The sequence below is a fragment of the Loxodonta africana genome, chromosome 12 (genome assembly GCF_030014295.1).
Source record: "Loxodonta africana isolate mLoxAfr1 chromosome 12, mLoxAfr1.hap2, whole genome shotgun sequence".
In the NCBI taxonomy this organism is placed as follows: domain Eukaryota; kingdom Metazoa; phylum Chordata; class Mammalia; order Proboscidea; family Elephantidae; genus Loxodonta; species Loxodonta africana.
Genome location: NC_087353.1, coordinates 42,538,839 through 42,566,142, shown reverse-complemented (window position 1 = coordinate 42,566,142; position 27,304 = coordinate 42,538,839). Strand labels below are relative to the sequence as shown.

Sequence of the window (27,304 nt, the reverse complement as noted above, 5' to 3'; positions counted from 1 at the left end):
GGACCAGACAGAGCTGGAGGAAATTGTAGAACAAAATTCTAGCTCAAAAAGAAAGACCAAACTTGCTGGCCTGACAGAGACTGGAGAAACCCTGAGAGTATGGGTCCTTGACACCCTTTCAGGTCAGAAATGAAGTCACTCCTGAGGTTCACCCTTCGGCCAAAGATTGGACAGGCTCATACAACAAAATGAGGCTAAAGGGGCATACCAGCACTGGGGCAAGGACTAAAAGGCAGGAGGGGCCAGGAAAGCTGGTAATAGGGAGCCCAAGGTTGAGAAGGGAGAGTGCTGACATGTCATGGGGTTGTTAACCAATGTCATAAAACAATATGTGTACTAACTAATGAGAAACCAGTTTGTTCTGTAAACCTTCATCTAAAGGACAATTAAAAGAATAAAAAGAAATGGGCAAATTTCTACAAAAACACAAACTATCAAAACCAACTCAAGAGGAAATAAACAATTTGAGTATGCCTACAACAAGGAAAAAGAATAAATTACGAATTAAAAAAACTACCCACAAAAAAAAAGAAAACCAGGCCCAGGTGGCTTGAACACTGAATTCTACCAAACATTAAAAGAAAGCTTAATACCATTTCTTCACAAACTCTTCCAAAAAACAGAAGAGAATACTTCTGAACACATCTTATAAGGCCAGTATTACCTGAACAAGAAACAGACAAAGACATCTCAGGAAAAGAAAACTACTCTTATGAATATGGATGTAAAAATCCTTAACAAAAACTAACAAACCAAATCCAGCAACATATACGCCATGACCAAACAGAATTTATTTCAGAAATCTAAGATTAGCTTAACATCCCAAAATCTATTAATACATTAAAAAAACAAAAAATCACATGATTATCTCAATAGACATAGAAAAAGTATTTAACAAAATTCAATACCCTTTAATGATAAAACACTTGCCAAACTAGGCAGAGAGTTCAACCTGATAAAGACCGTCTTTAAAAAACCGAGTGAAGAAGGGCTGGATGCTTTTCCCTGAAGATCAAGAACAAGACAAAAATTTCCACTCTCTCCATTTCTATTTAACATTATAGTGGGGGTTGCATCTGGGCAATTGGTGTTATTGTTAGGTGCCATCAAGTCGTTTCCGACTCACAGCGATCCTATGTACAAAGAACAAAACACTGCCTGGTCCTGCGCCATTCTCACAATCGTTGTTATGCTTGAGCCCATTGCTGTAGCCACCGTGTCAATCCATTTTGTTGAGGGTCTTCCTGTTTTTCACTGATTCCTCTACTTTATCTAGCATGATGTCCTTCTCCAGGGACTGATCCCTGCTGATAACATGTCCAAAGTAAAAAGAAATAAAAGGCATACAGGTTGGAAAAGAAAAGTAAAACTATCTCTATTCGTAGATGACATAATCTCATATATAGAAAATCCTAAGGAATCCACTAAAAGATATTAGAACTAATAAGTGAGTTCAACAAGTTTGTAGATACAAGATCAATATACAAAAATCAACTGTATTGTTATACACATCTTGATGAATGGAGAAAATATTGAAGTTGTCAGTCAAGGATTTCAATTTACTGGGTCTATAATAAATGCCCATTGAAACTGAAGCAAAATCAAACCCAGTGCTGTTGAGTCAATTCTGACTCATAGCAACCCTACAGGACAGGGTAGAACCACCCCATAGAGTTTCCAAGGAGCGCCTGGCGGATTCGAACTGTTGACCCTTTGGTTAGCAGCCGTAGTAGTCAAGAAATCAAATGACGTATTGCATTGGGCACATCTGCCACAAAAGGCCTCTTTAAAGTGTTGAGAAGCAAAGAAGTCACATTGAGGACTAAAATGTTCCTAACCCAACCGTGATATTTTAAATCACTTCATATGCATGCAAAAGCAGGACAATAAATAAGGAAGAACAAAGAAGAATTAATGTCTTTGAATTATGGTTTTGACAAAGAATATTGACTATACCATGGACTGCCAGAAGAATGAACTAATCTGTCTTGGAAGAAGTACAACCAGAATGCTCCTTAGAAGCAAGGATAGTGAGACTTCCTCTCATGTACTCTGGACATGGTATCAGGAGGGACCAATCCCTGGAGAAGGACATCATGCTTGATAAAGCAGAGGGTCAGTGAAAAAGAGGAAGACCCTCAATGAGATGAACTGACACAGTGGCTGCAACAATGGGCTCAAGGATAAAATGACTGTGAGGATGGCGCAGGACCAGACCGTGTGTCATTCTATCATACATAGGGTTGCTATGAGTCGGAACTGACTCCACTGCATCTAACAACAACAACAGCAGCATGGCTAGAGATAAAAAGTCAGATAACAACAACTGTTGGCAAGGATGTGAGAAATCCAGCCCTCATACACTGATGGTGGGAATGTAAAATGGTACAGCTGCTTTGGAAAACAGACTGGCAGTTCCTCAAAATTTTAAACACAGAGTTATCATATGACCCGGCAATTTCACTCTTAGATATATATTCAAGAGAAATGAAAATATGTCCACATAAAAACCTGTACACAAATGATTATAGCAACATTATTCATAATAGCTCAAAGGTGAATGAAAACAACCCAAATGTCCATCAACGGAAAAACAGATAAACAAAATGTGGTATACCCATACAATGGAATATTATTTAGCCATGAAAAATAAAGAAGTACTGATACATGCTACAATGTGATAGGAACGTGAAAACATTATGCTAAGTGAAAGAAGCCAGTTCACAGAAATCCAGATATTATATGATTCCAGTCATATGAAGGTCCAGAATAGGGAAATCTATAGAATTCAATAAAGACAGAAAGTAATTTTCCTAGAGCTGGGGGCTGGGAGACAGGGCGGAAGGAGACAGAGAACTAGTGGCAGTAATAGCCAAATGGTATGGGGCTTCATTTGAGATGAGAAAAATATTCTAAAATTAACTGCAGTTATTGTTGTACATACTGCATACATACTAAAAACCATCAGATTGTATACTTTAACTGGGTGAATTGCATAATATACATTATATCTCAATAAAACTATTTTTAGAAAGCCTATAAGCAGGGGAATGAATTCAAAACTGAGTGCATATTTACACAATGAAATAAGATATAGCTGTGCAAATAAATGAACTAGAACTCTAAGTATCAACACAGATAAATCTCATGAACTTAATGCTGAGAAAAAAAGCAAGCTGTAGAACACATACAGTAATGATACTATTTTTATAAACTTTTTAAACATGTAAAATAATACTATATACTATCTGAAAAAACAATTGCCATGGAGCTGACTCCAATTCATGGTAACCCCGTGTGTGCCAGAGTAGAACTGTGTTCCATAGGCCTCTCTTTCTCCAGACCTTTCTTCTGAGGTGCCTCTGGGTAGACTTGAACTGCCAATCTTTTTGTTAGCAGCCAAGTGCATTAACCATTTGTACCACCCAAGTACTCCACTTTTATGCATGTTGCTGGGTGCCACAGAGTTGATTCCAACTCATAGTGGCCCCATGTGACAGAGAAGAACTGCCCCATAGGGTTTTCTTGGCTGTAATCTTTACGGAAGCAGACGGCCAGATCTTTTTCCTGTGGAGCCGCTGGGTGGGTTGGAACGTCAACCTTTCAGTTAGCAGCTGAGCGCTTAATCATTGTGCCACCAGGGCTCCTTCCGCTTATGTATAGTTAATACATAAACTATAAAGACATGCACAAGAGAACTGGGATGAGATCAGGAAAGGGTACGAAGGAAAACAGTGAAATGGAAAAGCAAAGTGAACAACCAGATACTAAATTCTTAAAAATTGCCCATCTTCAGAATTAAACTATTTCTTTCCAGGGCAGCAGCTTCCCTCCAGACACAAGGCTAATAAAGAAAGGTTCGAACTGCCAGATTGAGAAACCAATGCAGCCAAAACAGATCAGTCTTCAAAGCTTCCAATACTTACCTTTTAAAATTACTCTATTTGGTAACCAAGCACTTACACTGAGTATCTATTTTTAACTAAATAACGAAATTCAGAACATGGACAAAAAATGCCACAAGTAGTTGTAGGTGGATGAGATGTCACAGGAGATGCCCAAACACACCCATCTACAGCTAAATCACTGCTATATGCTGAAAAAGTTATTAAGGCTCAGCTCCCACAGGTTGCACTGAGACCTCTCTGCTTTCCTCCCTGTTATATTTGCCAGGCATCATTCCAAACTTCTAAAATTCTAAGCAGATACTTAGACACCTTCAAGATTAAAAAAGTCACTAAAAAACAGCAAAATGTGGCATCTTACAAATAACACATGCTTATGATCAAATTCACTCAGAGCAGAGATGCTAATAAACATTCAGTAGGCTCATATAATACCCATGCCTATAATCATTGCCATCAAGTTGATTCCAACTCATAGCAACCCTACTAGAGTAGAACTGCCCCATATGGTTTCCAAGGAGCGCCTGGTGGATTCGAACTGCTGACCTTTTGGTTAGCAGCCATAGCCCTTAATGACTACACCACCAGGGTTTCTGGCTCATATAATAATTGCCTAAAAACTATTAAATCTTCACCTCTAGAACTCAATACACATTCTACCTAGAGGAGCAAACCCAGTGCTGCAGTACACTTCATTGTAATTTTTAAAATATCAATTTATTTATCAGGGAATGTCATTAAAAAGGATTACGGGTAACTGGATTTAAGCAATAAACTATCAGGCCAAATTACATTCTTCCCAAGCAACAAGTTTAAGCTACTCTGAGCTCTAGGCCAAGCAACCTCTCTAGGAAAAACAATCTAACTCATTCATTCATTCAGTCTCAACTTACCACATGGTATATGAAAAGTACCATACTAGACTGTTGGGTACACTGGTATGCTATATTATAATTGCCTCCTCACAGTCTCCTAGCTGCTAATGGACGTAACAGCTACTAATGGACACATGGTAAAGTATGTGCCTTAGGGAGAGATGACCGCCCTCTGAAGAAACCCAGAACCACCTCAGTGGGGTGAAGGAGGAAGAACTGTTCCTGACGCCAGTAAAATCTAGAATAGCTATCAAGAGATGGTCACCCACCCTATAAAGGGGCAATAAATGATATCCACTGCCCACAGAGGTCTTCCACTTTTAATAACCCATTATTACCCCTTCCCCCTACCGTTCTCTGTACATGCTATTTGATACATAGACATGACCCGGTAGTATTTAATCACAGGAAAGAGGGACTTTGATGTTTTCCTCCCAAGGCACAAAATAGGGCATGCTTGGATGCATTCTAACATTACCTCAGGATGGTAGCCTAACTCAGGGAACCTTGGCCAATGAGGATATGTGCTGTTCTCATTCCTGTCCTATTTATTCTGTGAATAATAAATGCCTGTTGACAATGCCATTAAAACAGTGTCTGGTCTGCACTCTTCTCCAGTCTTCACTAAGAACTTGTGAATATACAGCACATTGCATAGATCTTAAGGAGGCACAAAAATAAACAAGAACCTGTCCTCAAGAGACCAATGACCTAGCAATGAAGTTTAGAAACATACATAATCTTAAATAAGGCAGAAGGATCTGGGTGCCATAAGAGAAATAAAAATAAATTGCTACAGGGAAAAAAAATCTAGTTTTCAATAAATTCTTGCCATCCATTCCTTCTATGAGCCAGATCTAGAATATAGATACTTAGGCCTTATTTCTTGAGGGAGAAGTGGCTATATACAGTAATGAGACTAGTTCTCATAACCTCTAAAAATCAGTCTTCTGATTTTATACCTTCCTTGTATATTATTTTTTTTTTTTTTTTTTTGTATATTGTGTCCTATGGGGCATACCCCCTGTGTTAACAGAAATTATAAATGGGGATCTCAAGTCTCACAACCATGAGTGCTGCTGATCTAAAAGGGAAATGCCAAAAGTGACAGACCACTGCAAACGAAAAGGTTGGTGGTTCAAACACACCCAGCCACTCCAAGGGACAAAAGACCTGGCAATCTGCTACCATAAAGATTACAGCCTAGGAAACCCTATGGGGCAGTTCCACTTTGTTACATAGGGTCGCTATGAGTCAGAATCAACTCAACTGCAAATAACAATTCTATATTGGATCCTGGATCAGAAAAAGGGCATTAGTGGAAAACTGGCAAAATTCAAATAAAGTCTACAGATCAATTAACAATACTGTAATAATGTTAAATTCCTGTAGTATTTTTGTAATCCTGATGGTGCAAATGTTAAAGCATTCAGCTATTAAATGACAGGTTGGTGGTTCAAACCCATCAGCCACTCCGTGGGAGAAAGATGGGGCAGTCTGCTTCTGTAAAGATTTACAGCCTTGGAAACCTTATAGGGCAATTCTACTGTGTTCTACCAGGTTGCTATGAGTCAGAATTGACTCAACGGCAGTGAGTTTTCTGTAAGTCTAAAATTATTTCCAAAAAAAAAAGCTTATTTTAAAATACATTTCTAGGCTTGAGATCTTGCTGTTTTAACTACACTGTGAGGAATGACGTTATGGCTACCTATTATAATTTTCAGGAGTTCCTGGGTGGCACAAATGGTTTAGCGCTCAACTACTAGCCGAAAGGTTGGTAATTCAAACTCACTCAAAGGCACCTTGAAAGACAGGTCTGGCAATCTGCTTCCAAAACATCACAGCCTTGAAAACCCTATGGAGTCATGGGGCCACCATGGGTCAGAATCAACTTGATGGCAACTAACAACAATATCATTATAATTTTCATATGAGGAGAGTTTATCAGTGATTCAGAATCTCAAAATCAATTCTTACAATGTATGCTGGACTACAGCAGCCATAACAAGAAAACAAGGAAATGAATGAAAAACCCACGTGTTAGAAACCACATAGCACGCTTTTAACAAGAAGACTGCCAGAAAAAGGACACCAACATTTGGGTCATAGCAGTGGTCTGCAACACAAATAAAATAACTTGGAATATAAAATGCCAAGAACTGGACAAAACTAATTGAACCAACAAGTAATGAGATCATGACTTAATGAATTTCTGTTGTGTTCCATTGTTATGAGTCTAATGAGAAAGGTTTATTATTAGGTAGATGTTGAATCAGTTCTGGTACATACCCAGATTTCAAGTCAGTTATCCTCAAACAGTTTGTAGCATCCAGTCCCACTTTGCCATTCCGGACCACGCTAGATATGAACGGGGAGAGCATTGGAGAAATTCGGTTCAAGGCCACTTCTGGGGACATTTTAACTTGACTTGCAAACCGCCACTGAAAGTAGAAGCAAAGAATGGTGATCAGAGTATCCAAAGGATCCAGATGGAACAAGCTTCCTGAAAATCGGCACAGCACACAGAAGTTTGCCTTGCATGAATAAATACTTCATTTCCTGCTTTTGAAGAAGTCTCTTCCAGTGATCCTACAGAAGAAACCATTTCTCTGATGCTGAGCTGCTTAGGTCACAGACTACACCAGCGCTTTTCAGGAACAAAGGAAACCCTTCAAATACAATTCCCACTCCTTCCCAAGTCCAGTTTCTACACTGCCACACTTAAAGCTATCCTCTTCTGTCTTACAACTGGCAGGGTCTACTTTAGTTGAGGTTAACAATCTTCTCCCCCTAACACAAAAACACACATACTGCGGGGTCAGGAATCCCTCCCTCTGTGTCTCCACAAGGAGTAAGAACTTGGTTGCTTCTATTGTATAAAACTAGAACAAGCATAACGTGCTTGCAATTATTACTTACTAGAATTTATTTGCTTCTGATATTCCTCTCTTAATAACTGACCCTTCATTATAATTACAATTATAATTACCTGCTTCTGTGGTCTCTCCCCTGCAGAGAGTACGTCTTGAATCCGTACTATTTAATAAAACTACATGGCACACACTAAGCACTCAGTAAACATAAAGAAATAAACAGAAGTTTGAGAAATGCTTAGATCTGGAAAGAAGATAAAATGCCCTCAAAAAACTTTGGTAGGGTATAGCACATATGAAGAACAAATGTAGCAAAAATCTACTTAACAATTAAATCATGAAAACATACACCTATCCAGATATTATGAAGAAACACAGGCAAACGTGGCTCTTTAGTCTTTGACTTTAAGGCACTTAAATTCTTGCACTTGAAAAGACAAAAGTAAAATCAATAAATCATATCTAAATTACTTAGAAACTCATGGGGCTGAGGAGGAAGTACGTGAATTCCTCTTAACAGGTCTCTAAATGAAACATGAAAGCCTCTACTTACAGAGGTGAATAAGTCAATTTAAATTATCATCTTCTTCCGTAATCTGAAAGATAATCCCACATCAAAAGGAAATTCATCTCTAGCAAGTTACAAGTAAATTGTTTTGGTTCTAGTTTCCATATATTATGTCACATGACAATTTACAGATCCTTGCTAAAATAAATGTTGAAAACAGGAACCTATTTTATCATTTCAGATAGTAACAAAGGAGACGATTGCAGTGATCTTTCAAAGAATAAGAATGAAATGTTGACCTTATATATTGATGACGCTCAGGAGTATTTTGGGGATGGTAACGTTTAATACTTTAGTTCCCAAGTCACAGGCTCCTCTTCTGACCACTTAACCAGTGACCTTCTTTCTCCACCGTCCCAATATGTCAGAACCAAGTAAGATAAAAACCTAGTGCACTGTATTATCAATCATAAAAATCATGTACATTCTAATAAAACTTTACCACTTTTAAAGAACGTCCGTATACATTATTGTAGTTGATAAGATTCACAAACCCTGAGTTTTAGGACAGGAATAAGTCCCATTTTACAGATAATATGGATTGCTGTTGCTGTGTGCCTTCGAGTCAATTCCAACTCACAGCGACCACACAGGACAGAGTAGAACTGCTCCATATGGTTCCAAGGCTGTAATCTTTACGGCAGCAGGCTGCCACATCTTTCTCCCTCAGAGCAGCTGATGGCTTCCAAACGCAAACTTTTTGGTTACTAGCTGAGCGCTTAACCACTGTACCACCAGGGCCCCTTGGATAATACGGACAACTTTATAATTTATCTTTGAACAATGTTAATCATTTGAGCCCAAATTTTTTTCTGTTCTGCAAAATTTCCACTTTTATTTTTATCCACAGATGCCACAGTTTGTGAAGGGGTGCTCATCTAGATCATGTGCAAAACACAGAAATATTCTCCTCAGAAAAAAGCAAAAGAATACCATTACATTACAAAATGATTCTTCCACATTTTTTTCCCATGATTCCTGTTATTATTTTACCATCATTTCTACCAAAACAAAGAAAGAAACAGAGCCAGCACATTCAGAACATCTTCTAAGTATCAGGCACAGTACCACCCACCTCCTATGTGTAATTTCATTTACATTCCCCGGACACAACCCTGTTCCCTGGTTAATAATACTGTAACCATCTTACAGATTAAATAAATAAATAAATAAAACTCAGCAAGATTAAGTAACTTGTTCAAGGTCATACTTCTAGCAAGCAGAAGGTCAGAATTCAAATCCAGATCTCTCTCAAAGTCCACTGCACCCATCTTCCTCTCAACTAGTTACAACTCTGATTACCAAAGAGAAAAGCCTCAAGATGAATTTGTTTGGTGGTGGTGTTTTTTTGTTGTTCTTTTTTTGTTTTTTGTTTTTTTTGAAGCATACATTGTGTAAAATTTGAACAGCCATAAAGTCAAGAATTCAAACTGATGGCTGTTTCACAACCAGAAACAAACTAGACTACTGCTAAAGCTGGCCTGAGAGATTCACTAGTCAGAGGCTAACCGGAACAAACCTGCTCCAGAAGCCCAACTATATAAAAGGTGCCAACAAGGCATTCCAATTCAACAACTGTCATGATTTTAGAATGACACCTGAGCAAATGAATTTCTGTCTTTTTTGCATAACAGCAATAATACTGTTTTTGACAGTGCAACATGTCATGCAGTATTAAAATCTGCGTCAATCCTGGGGTGTTGTGACTTCTCTAAGGGCGAGGAAAAAATATTCGGACTCCAAAATCAGAGGTCACTGAGTAGCCAAAGATCATGGTCCTTTGGTGCCGTGAACCGGGGACATGAACGAGGAATCACCTGCCAGTATTAACTTTTACAAATTGTGGCACTACAATAAATCCCAGATAGGCAAAACTTTACCCCGACCAGACTTCCCTGAATGTTAGCTGTACAATTTGTATTTCCTGGTTTTGACGTATTACACAAGGAAAATGCAGAAACACAATTTTTAGAGGTCTGTTGCCCCCAAGATAGTCACATAAGGTGCTTTTGAAGTCTGGTGAATACAAAGACGTCTAAAGCACCGTCCAAATTTTCGTAATTAAGATAGGATGACAAACACGGAAACATGTGCCCCCACTGACGTCATGGAATGGAAAGGGGTGGCGTCCTCCTGCGTCACGTCAACGTCATACAGCGCACCAGGGAGGTTACACTGGGGAAGTAATTTCTCCACGGGGCAATGTTCAAGAAAAATAGGTCGGTTAAGACCAAATAATGTCCACCCCACTCTAAAGCATGTCTATAAGGGGACACTCCCCTTTCTTCCAAATTGTATGATCCCCCTCATCAGACGGGAAGTTGGAAGGAGCCTGGGCCTAAACAGGGGCCTGGTGGAGGGCCAGATAGGGAGAAAGAAGTCTCTGGCCTTGGGGGCTCGTTCTTGAGGGGACCAGCATGATGGGGGGTAAGCGGAGTATCTCTGGAAAGGGGGCCTTCTCTGTAGGAAGAGGAGGCGAGCTCTCTGGCCATATTTAAACCACAGTCCTCAGCGGCACCTGTGCGACTCAGGATCCAACCTCCCCGCACCAGCCCCAGTCCAGGTACCTGGAACTTAGTCCGATCGGTAACCGGCGACTACGTGGGGTACAGGTTACCCGAGCGCGCCCCCGAGACACACACAGACTTGCGCGCGCACCGCGGGCCGGATGCGTGCGCGCTCCCTGACGTCCCGCCCCGCCCCCTCTGCTGCCTAGGAGCTGGGCGACGTGCGCGTCCCCGCGCCACGCCAAGCCGCGTGCAGGGAAAGGCGTCCCCGCAGCGCCTGAAAGTTCTTTTCTCAGCGCCTACGTCGTGGCTGACGAGGAACGCGGAGTTTAGAAATATAAACCGGGCTTTCTAAAGTGAGGCGGTGAAAGGAGACAGTTCCTGGAAGAACAGGGGCAGTTCATGGAAGGGATATTTCTGGCATTCAGGTGGGCGCCCTGTGTTGGCGTCTAAAAGGCCCGTGTCGTTATAGAGGGCAGGAGAGGCATCTGAGGTTACGGGGTCGGGCAGAGGGCGAAGGTCAGAGTCCACGTTGGCGAGCACTCCTGCTTGCGATGGCCGAGTGTGGGGAACCCGGGAGGCAGTGGCAGGAGGAGGTCGCGGCGGTGGTAGCGGTGGGCTCCTGCATGACCGACTTGGTGAGGTTAGTCCGGGGCCAGTACGCAGAGTGTGCCGCGGCTCGGGGAAATGTGCGGACTGTGCTCTTGTCGCTACCTTGGCACTGGATCTTTGGGGATGGAGAATGTTCGTTTTTGGTGTTAAATTACAGCCTCCAGCCTGCCTTCCTGTGGTGGAAGAGGCTGAATTTGAATTTGTACGGTAATCGTCCGGTGAGGGAACATAGAGGCCAGGGTTTATTATTACTATGTTGCTGTTAGGTGCCACTGAGAGTCGGTTCCGGCTCATAGCGAACCGCTACTTACAACAGAACGAAACACTGCCCGGTCCTGCTCCATCGTCACATTCCTTGCTGTGTTTGAGCCCACTGTTGCAGCCACAGTGTCCAGCCATCTCGTTGAGGGTCTTCCTCGTTTTCGTCTACTTTACCAAGCGTGATGCACTTCTCCAGGGACTGGTCCCTCCGCATAACATGTCCAAAATACCAGGGACAAAGTCTCGCCGTCCTCACTTCTAAAGAGCATTCAGGCTGTTCTTGTTTGTTCTGGCTGTCTATGGTACAGTCAGTATTCTTCACCAACACCATAATTCAGAGGAATCAATTCTTTGGTTTTCCTTACGAGGCGATTGAAAATACCACGGTTTGGGTCAGGCGCGCCTTAGTCCTCAGAGTGACATCTTTGCTTTTTAACACTTGAAAGAGGTCTTTTGCATCATATTTGCCCAATCCAGTGCATTGATTGCTTGACTGCTGCTTCCACTGGCATTATTATTATTATAAGCATCTCGAAAAACTTGCTCCAATTTTCTTGACCAGGATCCTGAGTTCTTCCCTGGCTAGTCAGTGACTTTACTCAAGTCATTTTAGTTGATTTTCTACTTCCTCTTCTGTAGAATGGGCCTACCTAACAGGGTTGTTATGAGGACTAAGTGAAGTAAAATGTTTTGTAAACCGTAATGCTGTCCACCAAAATGGGTTGCCATCAAGTCATTCTGACTCATAGGGACCCTATAAAACAGAGAGGACTGCTGCATAGGATTTCCAAGGAGCAGCCAGTGGATTCGAACTGCCAACCTTTCGGTTAGCAGCCAAGCTCTTAACCACTGTGCCACCAGGGCTCCTTGAGCTTGTATCAAAAAAAATGAGTCGAGCGTAGGTCAAAAAGACAGCCATTCGCCTTCCACCATATTGAGAGTTAGCATTCCAGTGGTATATCATATTTTCAGATTATATTTTAGTATTATGGTAGCCATAGGTTACCTTATAGCTACCCAAGTGTGAACCAAAATAAAAAGAAAAGAAAAGAAAACATAAGCACAATATTTACAACTATAAAAAAATCAAATAATGAAAGAAAATATGCTAAATATTTGTTGAGTTATGTTGGTGAGATTGGATGAGGTGATTCTTCCAATATATCTTCAATTTTTTTCAAAGTAAATGGCTTTTATTCTGATTATAGAAGTAATAATATGTTCATTGGAAAAAAAAAAAAAAGATGTTCCAAAAAATTGTAAAGAAAATTCTACCACTGTGATTACTTATGTTTAATATTTTGCTGAATAGCTCTTCAGATATGTTCTGATTTATATTTGATCATGCTAGTTTTACATTTTAAAAATAAAAAACAATCAGTCATACTATAGTAAGACCTCATCTGTCCTGCAACCTTCTTTTCCTAACTATAGCAGAGAACATGGAAGTAAACAAAAAGGCTTTGAGACAATCAAAATAAGTCACCAAATCGCTACACCAAACCACCTGTACTTCACTCAGAAATTAGTTCCGGGGTCTTCATATAACAACTTTAATCTTACTTGGCTTAAAATGTTTATACACAAGGTGATCAAGTTTCCAAACCCACGTTAGAAAGAAAGGTGGAGACTAGAAAGGGGGAAAGTCTGTTAGAGGCAGCTGTAACAATTGCTGAAAACCTGAGAGTGAGGTAGGACAGTGTGTAACAACCAAACCAAACCATTTGCTGTTGAGTCAATTCTTACCAGTGTACGCAGAGTAAAACTGTACTCCACAGGGTTTTGAAGGCTGTGACCTTTCGGAAGCAGATTGCCAGGCCTTTCTTTTGAGGTGTCTCTGGATGAGTTCAAACTGCCAACTCTTCAGTTAGTAGCTGAGTGCTTAACCGTTTGTGCCACCCACCCAGAGACTCCCTAATGCCAGTAGTCTTTATTTTTTCACAAATATTTCAGCTCTTATTGTCAGACGCTATACTAACACACACTTCCTATCATGACAAAGTTCAATCTAGTCTGTGGACATTTGGAAAAGAGGCGACATGCCTTGTTCTAGGGCAAGGGTCAGCAAACCTTCCTGTGAAGAGCCAGATAATAAACATTTTAGGCTTTGTGGGTCATGTATGGTCTTGGTCACATATTCTTTAAGCAACCCATTAAAAATGTAAAAACTATTCTTAGCTCCCAAGGTTTTACAGAAACAGCCTGCAGGCCATAGTTTGCTGACCCCTGTCTAGGCCATCACTGTCTTAAGACCCAATATAGTAGTTGATGTTACTAGTGATGACTCTTTTCAAGGAAAGGTAATATAGTACTCATTTAATTTTATATAAAAATGGAGCATGTATTTCATTTTAGAAATAGTTCCATCAAAAGTATTTAAAACAAGTTTAGTTACATAAATGAGTAGACCTTCATACAGCTATGGTAATTCATTCTTTGGAAAATACATCTAACTAAATTTTTACCATACTTCCATAGATGAAGTGGCAGAAGAGTAAGAAAGTTAAACAATTTTCCCATGTACTACAGCTGCATAAAAGTGTCAGTTAAAATTCAGAGCCACTTTCTTGCTTGGCAAACTAAGCCTGAGCTTTCCGTGAAGCTTGACCATCAGGCACTAAAGATAACTATGGTACTTTCTAAAACAAATACTCTGAAAATTTGGGGGAATGAGGGGAAGAGTGTCAAAGGGCCATTTTAGCATCTGTCAGAATTTTTAAATCTTATTTCAGAGCTAGAGGAATTTAGAGATTATTTATTCCAGCCCCCAGCCCCTTAGTTTATAGATGAGTAAACTGAGGCCCAGAGAAGAAATTCTTACATTGTGGATAACCTACTTTCTCTTCTCTTGCCATTTCCTTTACTTCATAAAATACCCAGATTTCTACACTTCATGGGAAATTTTAAAAATTTTGTTCCCATATCCCATAGCTTTTCTCCAAACTTTTCACGGTCTCTGGTTAGTTCTAGCTCTAAAGATCTTCACAGAACACCTGAGTATAAGATTTTTATTTAAAACCCTGCCTGTGTCATAAACTTGGGTCCAACTTTACTAGTTAGGAAAACATGCTGTGATTGTATTAGTTTCTCTTGCAGCTGTAACAAATGACCACAAAACGGGTGGTTTAAATAACACAAATTTATTATAGTTCTGAAGGTCAGAAATCTGACACAGGTCTTCCTGGCTGGAATTAAGGTGTCACTAGGGCTGTTTTCCTTTCTCGAGGCTCTGGAAAGAAAGTATTTTCTTGCATTTTCCAGCTTCTAGAAGCTGCCTGCATTCCTTAACTCGTGGCCCCTTCCTCCGTTTTCAAAGCGAGCAATGGCCCGTCAAGTCTTTCTCACATTGCATGACCCTGACTCTTAACTTTCTGCCTTCCTCTTCCACTTTATGAGGACCCTTGTGATTACATTGGGCCCACCCAGATAATCCAAGATAATCTCTTTATTATATAAGATGAGCTAATTAGCAATCTTAACTCCCCCTTGCTGTGTAACATAACATTTACAGGCTCCAGAGGTTAGGATGTGGACATCTTAACCAACCAGTTGCCATCAACTTGACTCGGACTCATGGTCATCCCATGTGTGTCAGAGTAGCCCAGTGCTGCATAGGATTTTTAATGGCTAATTTTTCAGAAGTAGGTCACCAGGCCTTTCTTCTGAGATGCCTCTGGGTAGAGTCCAACCTCCGACCTTCCGGTTAGCAACTGAGCGTGTAGCCATTTGCACCACTGGTATACATCTTTGAGGGACCATTATTCTGCCCACTACAGTGATTAACCTTAAAGTAAAAAAAATAATACTTAGAGCTGAAAGGATCTTTGAGGTCTATCAGTCCATCCTCCACATTTTACGATGAACTAAGAGAAGTTAAATGACTCACCCCAGATCACACAGCCAATTAGCAGCATAGCGATGGCTAGGACTCAGGTTTCCCATTCTTTATCTTTCTATTTTATCATTCTACCTCTCACTCTGACTAGTATTTATTTCCTTTTTCATCTGCAGTTCATTTGAGAGCCTGTAGCCTGTGCGTTCATTAAGTGTTTACTTAGTAAGTCAATCAGAAATAATAACAACTAAGGATTTGTCATTTTCAGGTCTAAAGATAGTGTCTTCATTGTTTATTTTATTCCAGACTTGACTATAGCCTGGACACACATGTCTACATTGTAGAAATCACTTTAAAACTAAAACTACCTCAGTAAGTCTTCTTGGATGGCATCTAAGTCCAACTCACTTTATATATTAGATTACTGTGTGCCAGACACTGCTAATTCAGTCAATGAGCAACTTCTTTCTTTCATTTCTGATTTGTCTGCTATGAATAGTAAGCTCTGTGTAATAATAATTTTTAAAAATCATTAGCTCAGCCAATATGGCAAACAATGGACATTATTTCATCCCCACCTGTATTTATCATTATTCTTTCCTTCCTGAACACTCATCTGTGAAGTTCCACATTGCAAAGAGAAATCAAGCCTATTCTTACGGAAAATTAAGTCAAAAGTTCCTCCCAAGAGAGATTTCCAACAAAAAAATTAAGTTTTTTAGACATTAGGCTCGTGTTGTTGTTGTTAGGTGCCATCGAGTCAGTTCCAACTCATAGTGACCTATGTACAACAGAATGAAACACTGCCTGGTCCTGTGCCATCCTCACAATTGTTATGCCTGAGCCCATTGGTTCATAGTTCATGTTTAATTGTACTTTTATTAATAATCCTTCTTTCTTACAACATATATCAGCCATATTTCAATTACTCAATCAACAAATATTTTTAAAGTGCCAGGCACTGCCCTAGGTGCTAAGAGTACAGCAGAGAACAATACAGATGAAAATTCTTGCCTCATGGAGCTTAGATTCTGGTGGGAGAAACAGAGAGTATCAATAAGTAAAATATATAGTGTATTAGTGTAGAGGCTGGAAAGTCCCAAATCCATGGGTCAGGCTGGAGGCTTCACCTGACTCACATAGCTGCAGGGGCTGATGAACCCAAGATCGGCAGGTAAGCTGCTAATTCACGTCCCAAGAACTGGAGGTCAGATGAACAGGAGCCAGCTGCAGGATCCAGAGTGAGGAAAAGCCCAAGAGCCTTGTCAGAAAGTCCATCTATATTGAACGCAGACCACACCTCCAAGGAAACTCCCTTTCAGCTGATCGGCTACTCAAAACAGATCCCATCATGGAGGTGATTACACCATTTATATGACTGCCAAACTACATCTTAATTGCTAAACCACTGAGAATCATGGCCCAGCCACTTTGACACACAACCTTAACAATCATAGTTAGGTAAATGCTAAGGAGGAAAATAAAGCAAGAAAGGGATAAGGGATAGTAATTTTACATCATTAGCCACAGAAAGCCTCACTGAGAAGATAATTTTGAGTAAAGACCTAAAGGAGAAGAGAAGCCATACAGATACCTGGGGAAGAACCATCTACATAGAGGGAAGAACATATGCAAAGGCCCTGAGGTGGTAGGATGCCTGTTGTATTAAATGAATGACTGACTAATTGTCCAGTGTGGCTGAAGACAGAATTTAAAAAAAAAAAGAAATGGGCAATTGGTGATTAAAGAACATTGGGTCATATTCTGAATAAAAGGAAAAGCTATTGGAGGGTTTGAGCAGAGGAGTAATATAACCTGACTTACATTTCAATAGGATCACTGGGGTGTATGTGAGAGTAGACTGGCAGAAGACAAGGGCAGAAACAAGATCAGTTGAGAGTCAGGGTTTGTTGAGGAGTAAGAGATAGGTCAATGATTACTCCACGTTCTGTAGCCTCTGCAACTGGAAGGAGGAGTTGACCTTTGCTGAGATGCAGAAGACTAAGCAGAGCAAGTTGGGTGGGAGAACGGCAGTATTGGGAGACAAGGGTAGACATATGAGGTTTGAGGTGCCTATTAGACATCCAAGTGAAGAGGTCAAGTAGACAGATACATGGGTTCAGAGTTCAGGGGAGAAGTCCAGCCTAGAGATATAAATTTGAGAGTCATCAGTGTAGAAATGGTATTTAAAGCCATGAGACAGGATGAGATCACTGAGGGTCTGAGCTCCTTGCGCACACCAACATTTAGATGGTACATTTTTCACATAATTTATTTCCTATCTCCTTCCAGTCTCTCTGTACCCCTAAAACTTGCTTTCAGACAAGCTTAATACAAACCTATGTTTATATTACCATGGCAATAGACTATGATGTCAACTAAAACCCTATCTTATCCTCTCACATGCTGCCCATTAAAAGTGATGGCTTGAAAGATAAGGCCCATGTTCCCCCAAGCATTTAAATTTAATCCTTGGCAAGTCAAGAAATGATTGCTTAATTCTCAAGAGATTTTAATCAGGTAGTGAAATAAATGAATTTAGAAGCCTTAAGATCCAAAGTGAATGAAGTATTGAACCTAGATTACTGAAAAAAATCACCCAAAATTTTATACTGTGCCTAGAACAGGCTCTAGGTGTTTGACATTACAGTATCCGCTAACCTGTATCCCATCAGAAACCTCTACATTTGTCATATTTAGAACAGAAAAATTTCTTTGGCAGTCACAGTTTCAGGAAACTAAAAGCCAAAGGAATGTTGATCCAAAATGTATGCTTTCCCAGTATTAGAGGAATATAGTAATCATCCTTCATCTTTTTGCTCCTTAATTTGGTCTTGAAAGTTGTTTATCAGCTACCAATTTTTTCTTAATTTAGTATCTCATTAAACATGTTTCTGTGTCAACTGTATTCCCTGATATGGAAAGATCATTCATGAAGAATATGCTAATTCTGGTCCCTTTGATGAAAATACATGCAAAAAAAGTAAGTTATATGTGACAAAGAAGAGACCCTACTGTACACTGTTACTAAACGTCCTTTGTCAGTTCTTCGTGCCCTGGTGTTTCTATTCTTGGGAGAGCACAGGAATGTGGGCTTTGTACCTACAAACTGGAGCAAAGTGAAAACCAGTATTTTGATTACTTGTGTATAATATTAAAGTGCTGGAACCGTGCTAAGTGCTAGGGATGCTGCAATTTTTAAAACATGGTCTCTGCTCTTGAGGAGCTTATAGGCCAAGGAAGAAGGCAAAAATAGATCATTGTCGTATGACGTGGTAGCGCCTGCAGGTTCTGTGGGAACACTTCCTGGATGACATACTTCCTGAGCCAACTCTTGAAAAATAAGCAGGTTCTTACTGAGCAAAAAAGGTGAGGAAAAACATTCTGGCCAACTGGAGTAACGGGGAGGAGCAGAGTCACGGATGTGGGTATGCATGGTGTGTGTGCTGAGAGCAGCAGAAGTCAGATGGTAATTAAAGGCCTCATCAGCCATGCCCGGGTCCTTGGGTTTTATTCCCTAGGCCCTGGGAGCCAGTGAAGGGCTCAAAGGGCAGGAATGTCATGGTAAGATCTGTACTTTACATAGCTCACTTGATGTCAAAGGCGGATTTAAAAGAAGCCATGATTGAAGACAGGGAGATCCATTCAAAAGATAAAGCGTTAGTCCTCATAAGGGTCGATAAGGGCCTGAACTAGGTCGGTAGTCGTGGGGATAAAGAAGAGGTCAAATAAATATTTAAGAGGTTAAATAGTTGGAAACATCTATTAAGTAAAACGGACATAAATCAAGCATTTACTCTGTGGTCTTTTATGAGCAACGCCTGATATTGAAGAGTAAATTTTCCCACATTGGCAAGACCTAGAAACTGAAGCCCTTGGAAAGAATCCCAGTTATGGAAGAAAAGAATTCTATGCTTATTGCTTTTCAGGGGGAAAAAAAAAGTTATACTCCTTAAATAAGGCTTATCAGATGCAGTGGCAGTGGGTTTTTATCACATAATTAAGAGGTAGCCATAAACCCTTCTAGGGAAAAGACTGAAATGCAGATTATTTTTACCTTTTACTCTATATACCACCATATCTTTAAAATTTTTATCATAAGAATGTATTCATGTATTACTTGTGTAAAAAAATACCCCAATAAAATAGTGTCTAGCACATAGTAGATACTTAATAAATTTTTTTAATCCTAAATTTGGTTTTGATATTTAAGAAAAAATATTGATATGCTTTCATAATTGTAGTAGAGAAACTAAAATGACAAATTTAGCTCAAGAAATTCACAACTATTTATTGGAGAACATGAATTTACAGTTAGAAGGTATTAAATACAAAACATTAAAATATGAAACAGAAGCTTTCACGTACCAATATTCTTTAAAAAAAAAAAAAAGAAAGAAACTACACAAACTCAACCAATCACCCACGTAACAAAGATATTTACAGCATAATAAAGGTATTATAAGGAAATGTAAACAAAACGGTGAAATTCAAGACTTTTAGAGCAGGTAAGAACCTTGAGTTCATTTGTATTGCACTCTGTGCATTTCTTAAATATAGAAAAAACAAGGCTGGGAAAAGTTAAGCAATTTGCTCCTAGCAAATATCTAGTTATGGCTGAAGCCAGAATTCAGAATATCTCTTATATCTTAAAGCTTGTATCTCTTGATTCCATTGTGAAGTTTTGAGTAACATTTCAGAAGTTTGACATGTATTTGTAAGAGATAAGATGTTCAAAAGTGCTACCAAGACACAGTTTTCCTTAAAAAAAAACAAAGCTGATAACACCATTATCTGCCTCAGAGGACATGATATTGTCCTTTAGAATTAATTTTTATGAACTGGAAATTTTTAATCTATTCTTTTAATAAAAATATGCACAGAACTAAGGCTGCCCTTAAAAGCTACCTTCTCAACCTTAATTAAATGTTAATTCATAGGCAGGCTGTGGTTTCTATGGTACCAGTCACCTCTTTCCTACATCTACATCTCCTCCCTGATGCTCCATGCCATCTCACTCAATCTTGCACTCGCCATTTCTGGGTGTGGTATATTGCAGTTACCCTTGAAGATTACATTAAGTTTTCCAAATCAGTGATTGGATGCTAAATAGTGTTAAATCATACATATATCCTCACAAAGCCCCTATGTATATTCTGTATTTTATGTTGAGATAGTGGATATGCTGGCCTATTTCTATAGATCTATAGTGCTGATTGGCCTATAGCAAAATGTGAGCATATAAGGATATATAGGGCATGGCTGGTGTTTAAAGTCAGCTGTCTGCCATGACCCTAGTGAAGATGCCCATGACAAGCAAATTCTTTTCTTTTCTCCACTGGGTAATTATCCTCCACTTCCCTGACCCACACAATATCAGTTTCTTCAGCAGCAGTCACTGCATGATCTCTAAGCCAGCAAAATGGCTCAATAGAAGATAGATGCATGCAGGATCGTAGAGAGAATATGAAGGGTTCTGTCGCTGCATCAGGCTCGAAGTTCAGATTCAGTAGTTTGTATATTAAGTTTTCATTTTGTTTATTGTTTCTACTTGTATTTCTGTGACCTTTACTATGTTCCATGAAAACTGCCAAGGACAGAGGGAAAACTAAATCTATCCATGAATCCTGTTAGACTGACACTACTGCCACATCCCAAAAAAAGGACACAGATGATGGATTGTGTGGAAGGAAAAAAAAAAGTGTATTGTAATTTTCGAGTTTTCCTCAATATTACTAAATGCACATATATGATTGTAGAGTTTTAAAATTATAGAGTCTTTTTTGGCCTTATGTAAGTGATCAGCATTTAGAAACATGTTTCTACTATTGGTAAAAGGTACAGCATTTAAAAGGTAAGGCCCTGTGTACAACAGAACAAAACACTGCCCAGTCTTGTGCCATCCTCATAATTGTTATGCTTGAGCCCATTGTTAAAGCCACTATGTCAGTCCATCTTGTTGAGAGCCTTCCTCTTTTTCGCTGACTCTCCACTTTGCCAAGCATGATGTCCTTCTCCAGGGACTGATCCCTCGTGATAACATGTCCAAAGTATGTGAGACACAATCTCGCTATCCTTGTGCCCAAGGAGCGTTCTGGTTGTACTTCTTCCAAGGCAGATTTGTTCATTCTTTTGGCAATCCATGGTATATTCAATATTCTTTGCCAACACCACAATTCGAAGGCATAAATTCTTCTTCAGTCTTCCTTATTCATCATCTAGCTTTCGCATGCATATGAGGCAACTGAAAACAGCACGGCTTGGGTCAGGTACACCTTAGTCTTCCAGGTGACACCTTTGGTTTTTAACACTTTAAAGAGGTCTTTTGCAGCAGATTTGTCCAATGCAATGCATCTTTTGATTTCTTGACTGCTGCTTCCATGAGTGTTGATTGTGGATCCAAGTAAAATGAAACCCTTGACAACTTCAATCTTTTCTCCATTTATTATGATGTTGTTCATTGGTCCAGTTGTGAGGATTTAGTTATCCAAAATTCAGTAGTCGTGGTAGTAGTAGTAGAGCCATCAAAACCTGACTGACTTCAGGGGGAATAATGACCAGGATCAGCACAAAACTGATTCCCATGAGGTGGAGGTGTGACATACCTCCACTCTCCAGCCTTTTTACCAGTTCTGACACCAGCTGTCCCTCCCACAGCATGCTCTCCTCCTTTTCTGCGTTCGATAATCCGTTGCAATGGCTGCACAGAACTCACAGGCCATACTCAAAAACAGGCTACCACTCAGGATCAGGATCAGGAAGCATGTAGACAAAGTCCCCCTTCTTCAGTGCAGGACAGCTACTCTCGACTCTGCAGGTCTCCTCTGGGCCCCCTCAGGACAGGCTTCCCTGGGACCCCTCAGGAAAGCTCCTCTTGGCCCTCTGTCTGTTACTGCTAGCTCTGCCTCCGGGCCACTTCCAGTTCTCTCACTGTCTTCAGTGTTATGGCCCTTGACCATGTCACAGCTCTTTTAGGAGGTTCCTTGAGCCTCCTCTTTCTCTCTCTGCTTCTCTCTTCTTTCTTCCTGCTGCTTCTGTTCCTGTGTCTTTCTGTCTCTAAAGACCTCTGTGGGAGTGGCTGCTTATATACACAACTCCTTGTTAATTTCAAGGCATGGCAATCCCACCAGGGCCATGAACTGGCCAGTCCCCTCTCAATAGTCCACAGACACTTTATTTGCATAGTAGGCTACAACTCACCTCATTTGCATAGTCTATTGACTAGCCCTTACAAAGGTACATACCAAACACAGGGCAGGCTGCGGCCTAGGACCAGACAAAAAGTATCAAAACCAACTTGTTTACAGCTTACCTAGGAAATGTCAGTCAACCTGGACAAAAGTAACAAACTCTCTGGTAACTGGTCAAAGGTAACTGTATGGATTAAATCGAATTGTGTACCCCAAAATGTGTGTAAACTTGGCAAGGCCATGATTGCAAGTATTGTGTGGTTGTCCTCCATTTCGTAATTTTAGATAATTATCCAATATGTTGTAAATTCTAGCCTCTATGATGTTAATAACACAGGATTAGAGGCAGCTGTGTTAATGAGGCAGGACACAATCTACAGGATTAGGTTGTATATTGAGTCAATCTCTTTTGAGATTTAAAAAAGGGACGTGAGCGGAGAAGAGAGAGACCTCATTCCCGCCAAGCAGGAAGAGCCAGGAGTGCAGCGTGTCCTTTGGACCCAGGCTCCCTGTGCCAAGAAGCTCCTAGACTAGGGGAAGATTGATGTCAAAGACCTTACCCCAGAGCTGACAGAGAGAGAGAGCCTTACGCTGGAGCTGGCGCCCTGAATTTGGACTTCTGGCCTCCTAGACAGTGAGAGAACAAATGTGTCTTTGTTAAAGCCATCCATTTATGGTATTCCTGTTATAGCAACACTAGATAACTAAGACAGTAACTCCACAGGGTGTAGGGTGAAAATATCTCAAACTGTTTTTCCAAAGAACCAAGGCAAAAGCCTACGTAAAGGAACTTATTTCACCACTCTCTTATTTTTAGCTTCTGCTTGCAAAAACCTGTTGCTGTTGAGTCAATTGCGACTCATGACGACCCCATATGTTACAGAGTAGAACTGCTCCATAGAGTTTTCTTGGCTATAATCTTTATGGAAGCAGATTGCCAGGCCTTTCTTCTGCAGTACCACTTGGTGGGTTTGACCCACCAACCTTTAGGTTAGTAGTCAAACATAAACCATTTGCTCCACCCAGGGATCTCTTTTATACACCATGCATCCTGATTTGCACAGGGACATCATGTTTGTGGCCACATAATATTCTATTACTTGGAGATACCAAATTTTTAAGTTGTTTCTGTTTGCCATAATGAACATTTTTGAACATTTATCTTTTGCACTCATCTTTGTTTCTTTTTAGGAGAATTCCTAAAAGTGGAATTGCTACATCAAAGGGAATAACAGCTTCTGAACTTTTTACATATATTGCCAGTTTGCCTCCATAAAACTTGTTTGAAAATACAGTCCCATCAGCAGTGTATGAAAGGACCTATTTCCTGAAATCCCCACCAACACTTTGCCAGCTCCAGAGGTGATAAATGTTATTTCATGTTTTATTACAAGTGAAGTTGAATTTTTTTTCAGATGTTTGCTGGTTATTTGTATTTCTTCTTTCATGATTTGATTATCCATTATGTCTTTTGACCATTACATAAAATTTTAAATGAGAGATTTCAGAGAAAATAATTGTGAAGCAGCTAGTAGAAAAGAGAGTTAGTTCTGCAGCAAAGGAACTACTACTGTAAGAGTAAAAGTAGAGCCATAAAATTGAGTTTTAAGACTCCTGCTGGTAGAAACCATCCTGGAAGTGAGGAAGAGAGAAGTTCTCAACCCTGACTGCCAAATAGAATCAGCTAAGTCATATTCTCTGGGGATGGGGCCTAGACATCAATAGTTTTTTTAATTCCCTCATAGATTTTAATATGGCTGAGACCAGTGATTTATAGGTAAAAGCAGGAGCTATGAAATAGTGTGAATGTGGCAAATACTATAGCAGTTTGGAGGAATGAACCTCTGAGAGAGAAATGAGTAGAGATGGGGTTATTCCTAACCGTAGGGAATCATGGATGGCACAGATGAACACATTAGTTTGTAAGTGGTACCATACCTGGTTAGACAGTCTCTCAGCTGTGACATTAAAAAGGCTTCACTCTTGACAAGTTGTGTCACCTGACCCTGTGCAGTGGATATCAGTGGATATCATTTGTTGTATGATTTTCAAAGATTATTTTGAATTCAAGCCTAAGATTACTTTTGAATTACATAAAGTTTCTCTTATAATGACTGATCAAAGCTACTTCTTAGCGATCTTAAAATCTTCATATGAACATTTAAAATATTTCCATTGGGAGGTGGAGCCAACATGGCACCCTAGACAGCCACACCATGCCATCCCTCTGCAGCAAGGACCTGAAAAACTAAATAAAATAGATACAAACGACAACCCTGGAACTCTAAGCATCAAATCCAACACCAAATTGAAGAAGAAACTGATGGAAAACAGAATGAGGAGAGATACAGAGTGGACGCCCCCTGCCAGCTAACACACCACAACATCGCCATCTTGGAAAACAGCCAACAGCAACCCTGGGCAGGGGGTATGAGAAGGCAACTTGGCAGCACTCTTGGTAGAAGACAGAGCACCCAGTAACCAGAGAAACATGCTTTCTCATCCTTCACCCTTCTGGTCTGTAGTAGCAAAAACCCCTCCAGCCCTGCAGCCGCCACCACCAGGGTCCACAATATGAACCCCCCATAGTCTGCCCTGCCCCCTTCCATTGCACGGCTTTTTTTCCCACCTCTTCCTTTTCTTTCTCCCTCCCACCTAGCCACCTCCCACTTCCCAAAGGCCCCTGCCATACTGCCACAGCCAGAGAGCCACAGGACCACTGCCATTCTGGGTCTGCCCCACCCCCACATGCAGGCTCCCACTGCCACCATTTTTGTTTGTTTTCTTTTTTTCCCTTCTTTTTCTTTTTCCCTCTCACCTACTCTGTACACCACCTCCCACTGAATCTCTGACATGGCACAGCAGCTACAGAACCACAGCCTACCACTGCCCCTGGCCCACCCCTCCACTCACTGGCTCCTACCACACCATTTATTTTCCTTCTTTTTCTTTTTCTCTTCTGTATTTTCTTTCTCCCTCCCACCTAGCCCCGTATGTCATCTCCCCTCCCTTTCCACTGGCCACCAGGTCCATTCCACCCCCACCTGCTGTCTCCTACGACACTGCCATTTTTTGTTTGTTTGTTTTTGTTTGTCTTTCCCTTTCTTCCTTTTTCTCCCTCCCACCTAGCTCTGTATGCCTCCTCTCCCCCTTGCCACCAGACCCCTGCCATTCTGCCACAGGTAGAGAGCCACCGGCAACCACCACTCTGGGTCCACTCTGCCCTCATTCAGTGGCTCCCACTGCACCACCATTTTTTTCTTTTATCTTTCTGTTCTGTCTTTTCTTTCATCCTGCCACCTTGCCTTGTATGTCACCTCCCCTTCCTTCCCATCTGTCCCTGAGTGCACCCCATCCCCACTGTAACCCCTTTTTTCTTTTCTCCCTCCCACGTAGCCCCATTCATCACCTCCCCTCCATCTGCACCAGCCCCTGGATCCACCCCACTCCTACTCACCAGCCCCCACCACTATTTTCTTTTTTCCTTTATCCCTCCCACATAGCCCCATATGACACTGCCCCACCTTCTCACTGTCCCCTGCCACACCAGCACAGATAGACAGCCACTGGACAACAGCCTGCCACTACCAGGGTCCACCATGTGCCACCATAGAGCCATTTTTTTTTTTTTTAGTCTTTCTTCTTTCCTTTTCTTTCTTTCCTTTCTCCCTCCCTCCTAGTCCCATATGCCACCGTCCTCCCCTTCCCACTGCCACTCACAGGATCCGCCCCACCCCCACTCACCAGGTACTACTGTACCACCCCATTTTTCTCTCTCTTTCTCCCTCCCACCTAGTCCCATGTACCGCCTCCACCCTCTTTCCTCTGACCCTCACCACTCCAGCACAGCTAGGGTCAACCCAACACTCGGGCTTGCCGCCACATTAGATCCATACTGCCTCTCCCCTCTTGACCAGCTGCTGAATGATGAGAAGCAAGCCCATACCACTACCCATCAGACACCGCCACCCATCTGGCAAGGGGCTGTGCACACTCCCACACTGCTGGGCCAACATCAGGAGGCAGACAGCAGTCACCCAGTCTGCCCTCAGCCACCTCACTAAACCATTGAACAGCAACGCATGCTTGCCGTTCCTGCTGCTGCCCTGCCCACCTGAACAAGGTGATGTCAGCTATTGTGCCCACAGGTGAACAAGCAGCAAGGCACGCCCAGCCTGCCCACCCTGATATATCAAAACGAAACAAAAAAGTAGGATGAAAAAAATAAATATACAGTCAACAAATATAGAAAATAATACCTTAATGTATCTTAGACAGCACAAATAAACAGCAGACAATATAAAAAATAAAAAAGGAAGATAAGATGGTTCCAGCCTGTGACAAAAACAAGGAATCAGATAACCTTCTGGTAGAAGAAAAGGCAATGAACTACCTAATATGAAATTCAAAAGACTAATATTTCGGGCTTGGGAAAGAAATCAAGGAAAAATAGACAAAAATTATGGAAAATATAGACAAAAACATAGCCAAAATCAAGGAAAACACAGAATTCAGGAAAAAAATACAAGAACAAAATGTTAAAATAAATAAATGATTAAAAACTCTACAGAAAAAGCAAATAGAAATCCAAAAGGTAACAAGAAAATATCAGAAATGGACAACTCAGTGGAGGGTTTTAGGAGCAAATTTGAAACAACGGAAGACAGAATCAGCAAGA

At 40.7% G+C, this 27,304-nt stretch overlaps 2 protein-coding genes across 9 annotated transcripts in view; one reads left to right on the top strand and one right to left on the bottom strand.

The window, feature by feature from the left end:
• The window catches only part of BABAM2 (BRISC and BRCA1 A complex member 2), a 682,281-nt gene extending 671,370 nt beyond the window's left edge, over positions 1–10,911 (bottom strand). For both annotated transcript variants that reach the window (XM_023550554.2, XM_003411950.4), the window contains exons 1-2: positions 10,789–10,911; positions 7,070–7,221 (exon numbers count right to left, since the gene is read on the bottom strand). In XM_023550554.2, the coding sequence (XP_023406322.1) occupies positions 7,070–7,197 (128 nt within the window). In that variant the 5' untranslated portion in view covers positions 7,198–7,221; positions 10,789–10,911. The remainder of the gene's footprint in view (positions 1–7,069; positions 7,222–10,788) is intronic.
• The window catches only part of RBKS (ribokinase), a 151,877-nt gene continuing 135,456 nt past the window's right edge, over positions 10,884–27,304 (top strand). For 5 of the 7 annotated variants that reach the window (XM_064295169.1, XM_064295171.1, XM_003411949.4 and 2 more), the window contains exon 1: positions 10,884–11,371. In XM_064295169.1, the coding sequence (XP_064151239.1) occupies positions 11,283–11,371 (89 nt within the window). In that variant the 5' untranslated portion in view covers positions 10,884–11,282. Of the gene's footprint in view, positions 11,372–23,817; positions 23,989–27,304 lie in introns of all 7 variants that reach the window. The other 2 variants (XM_023550557.2, XM_064295165.1) reach the window with 1 other exon arrangement.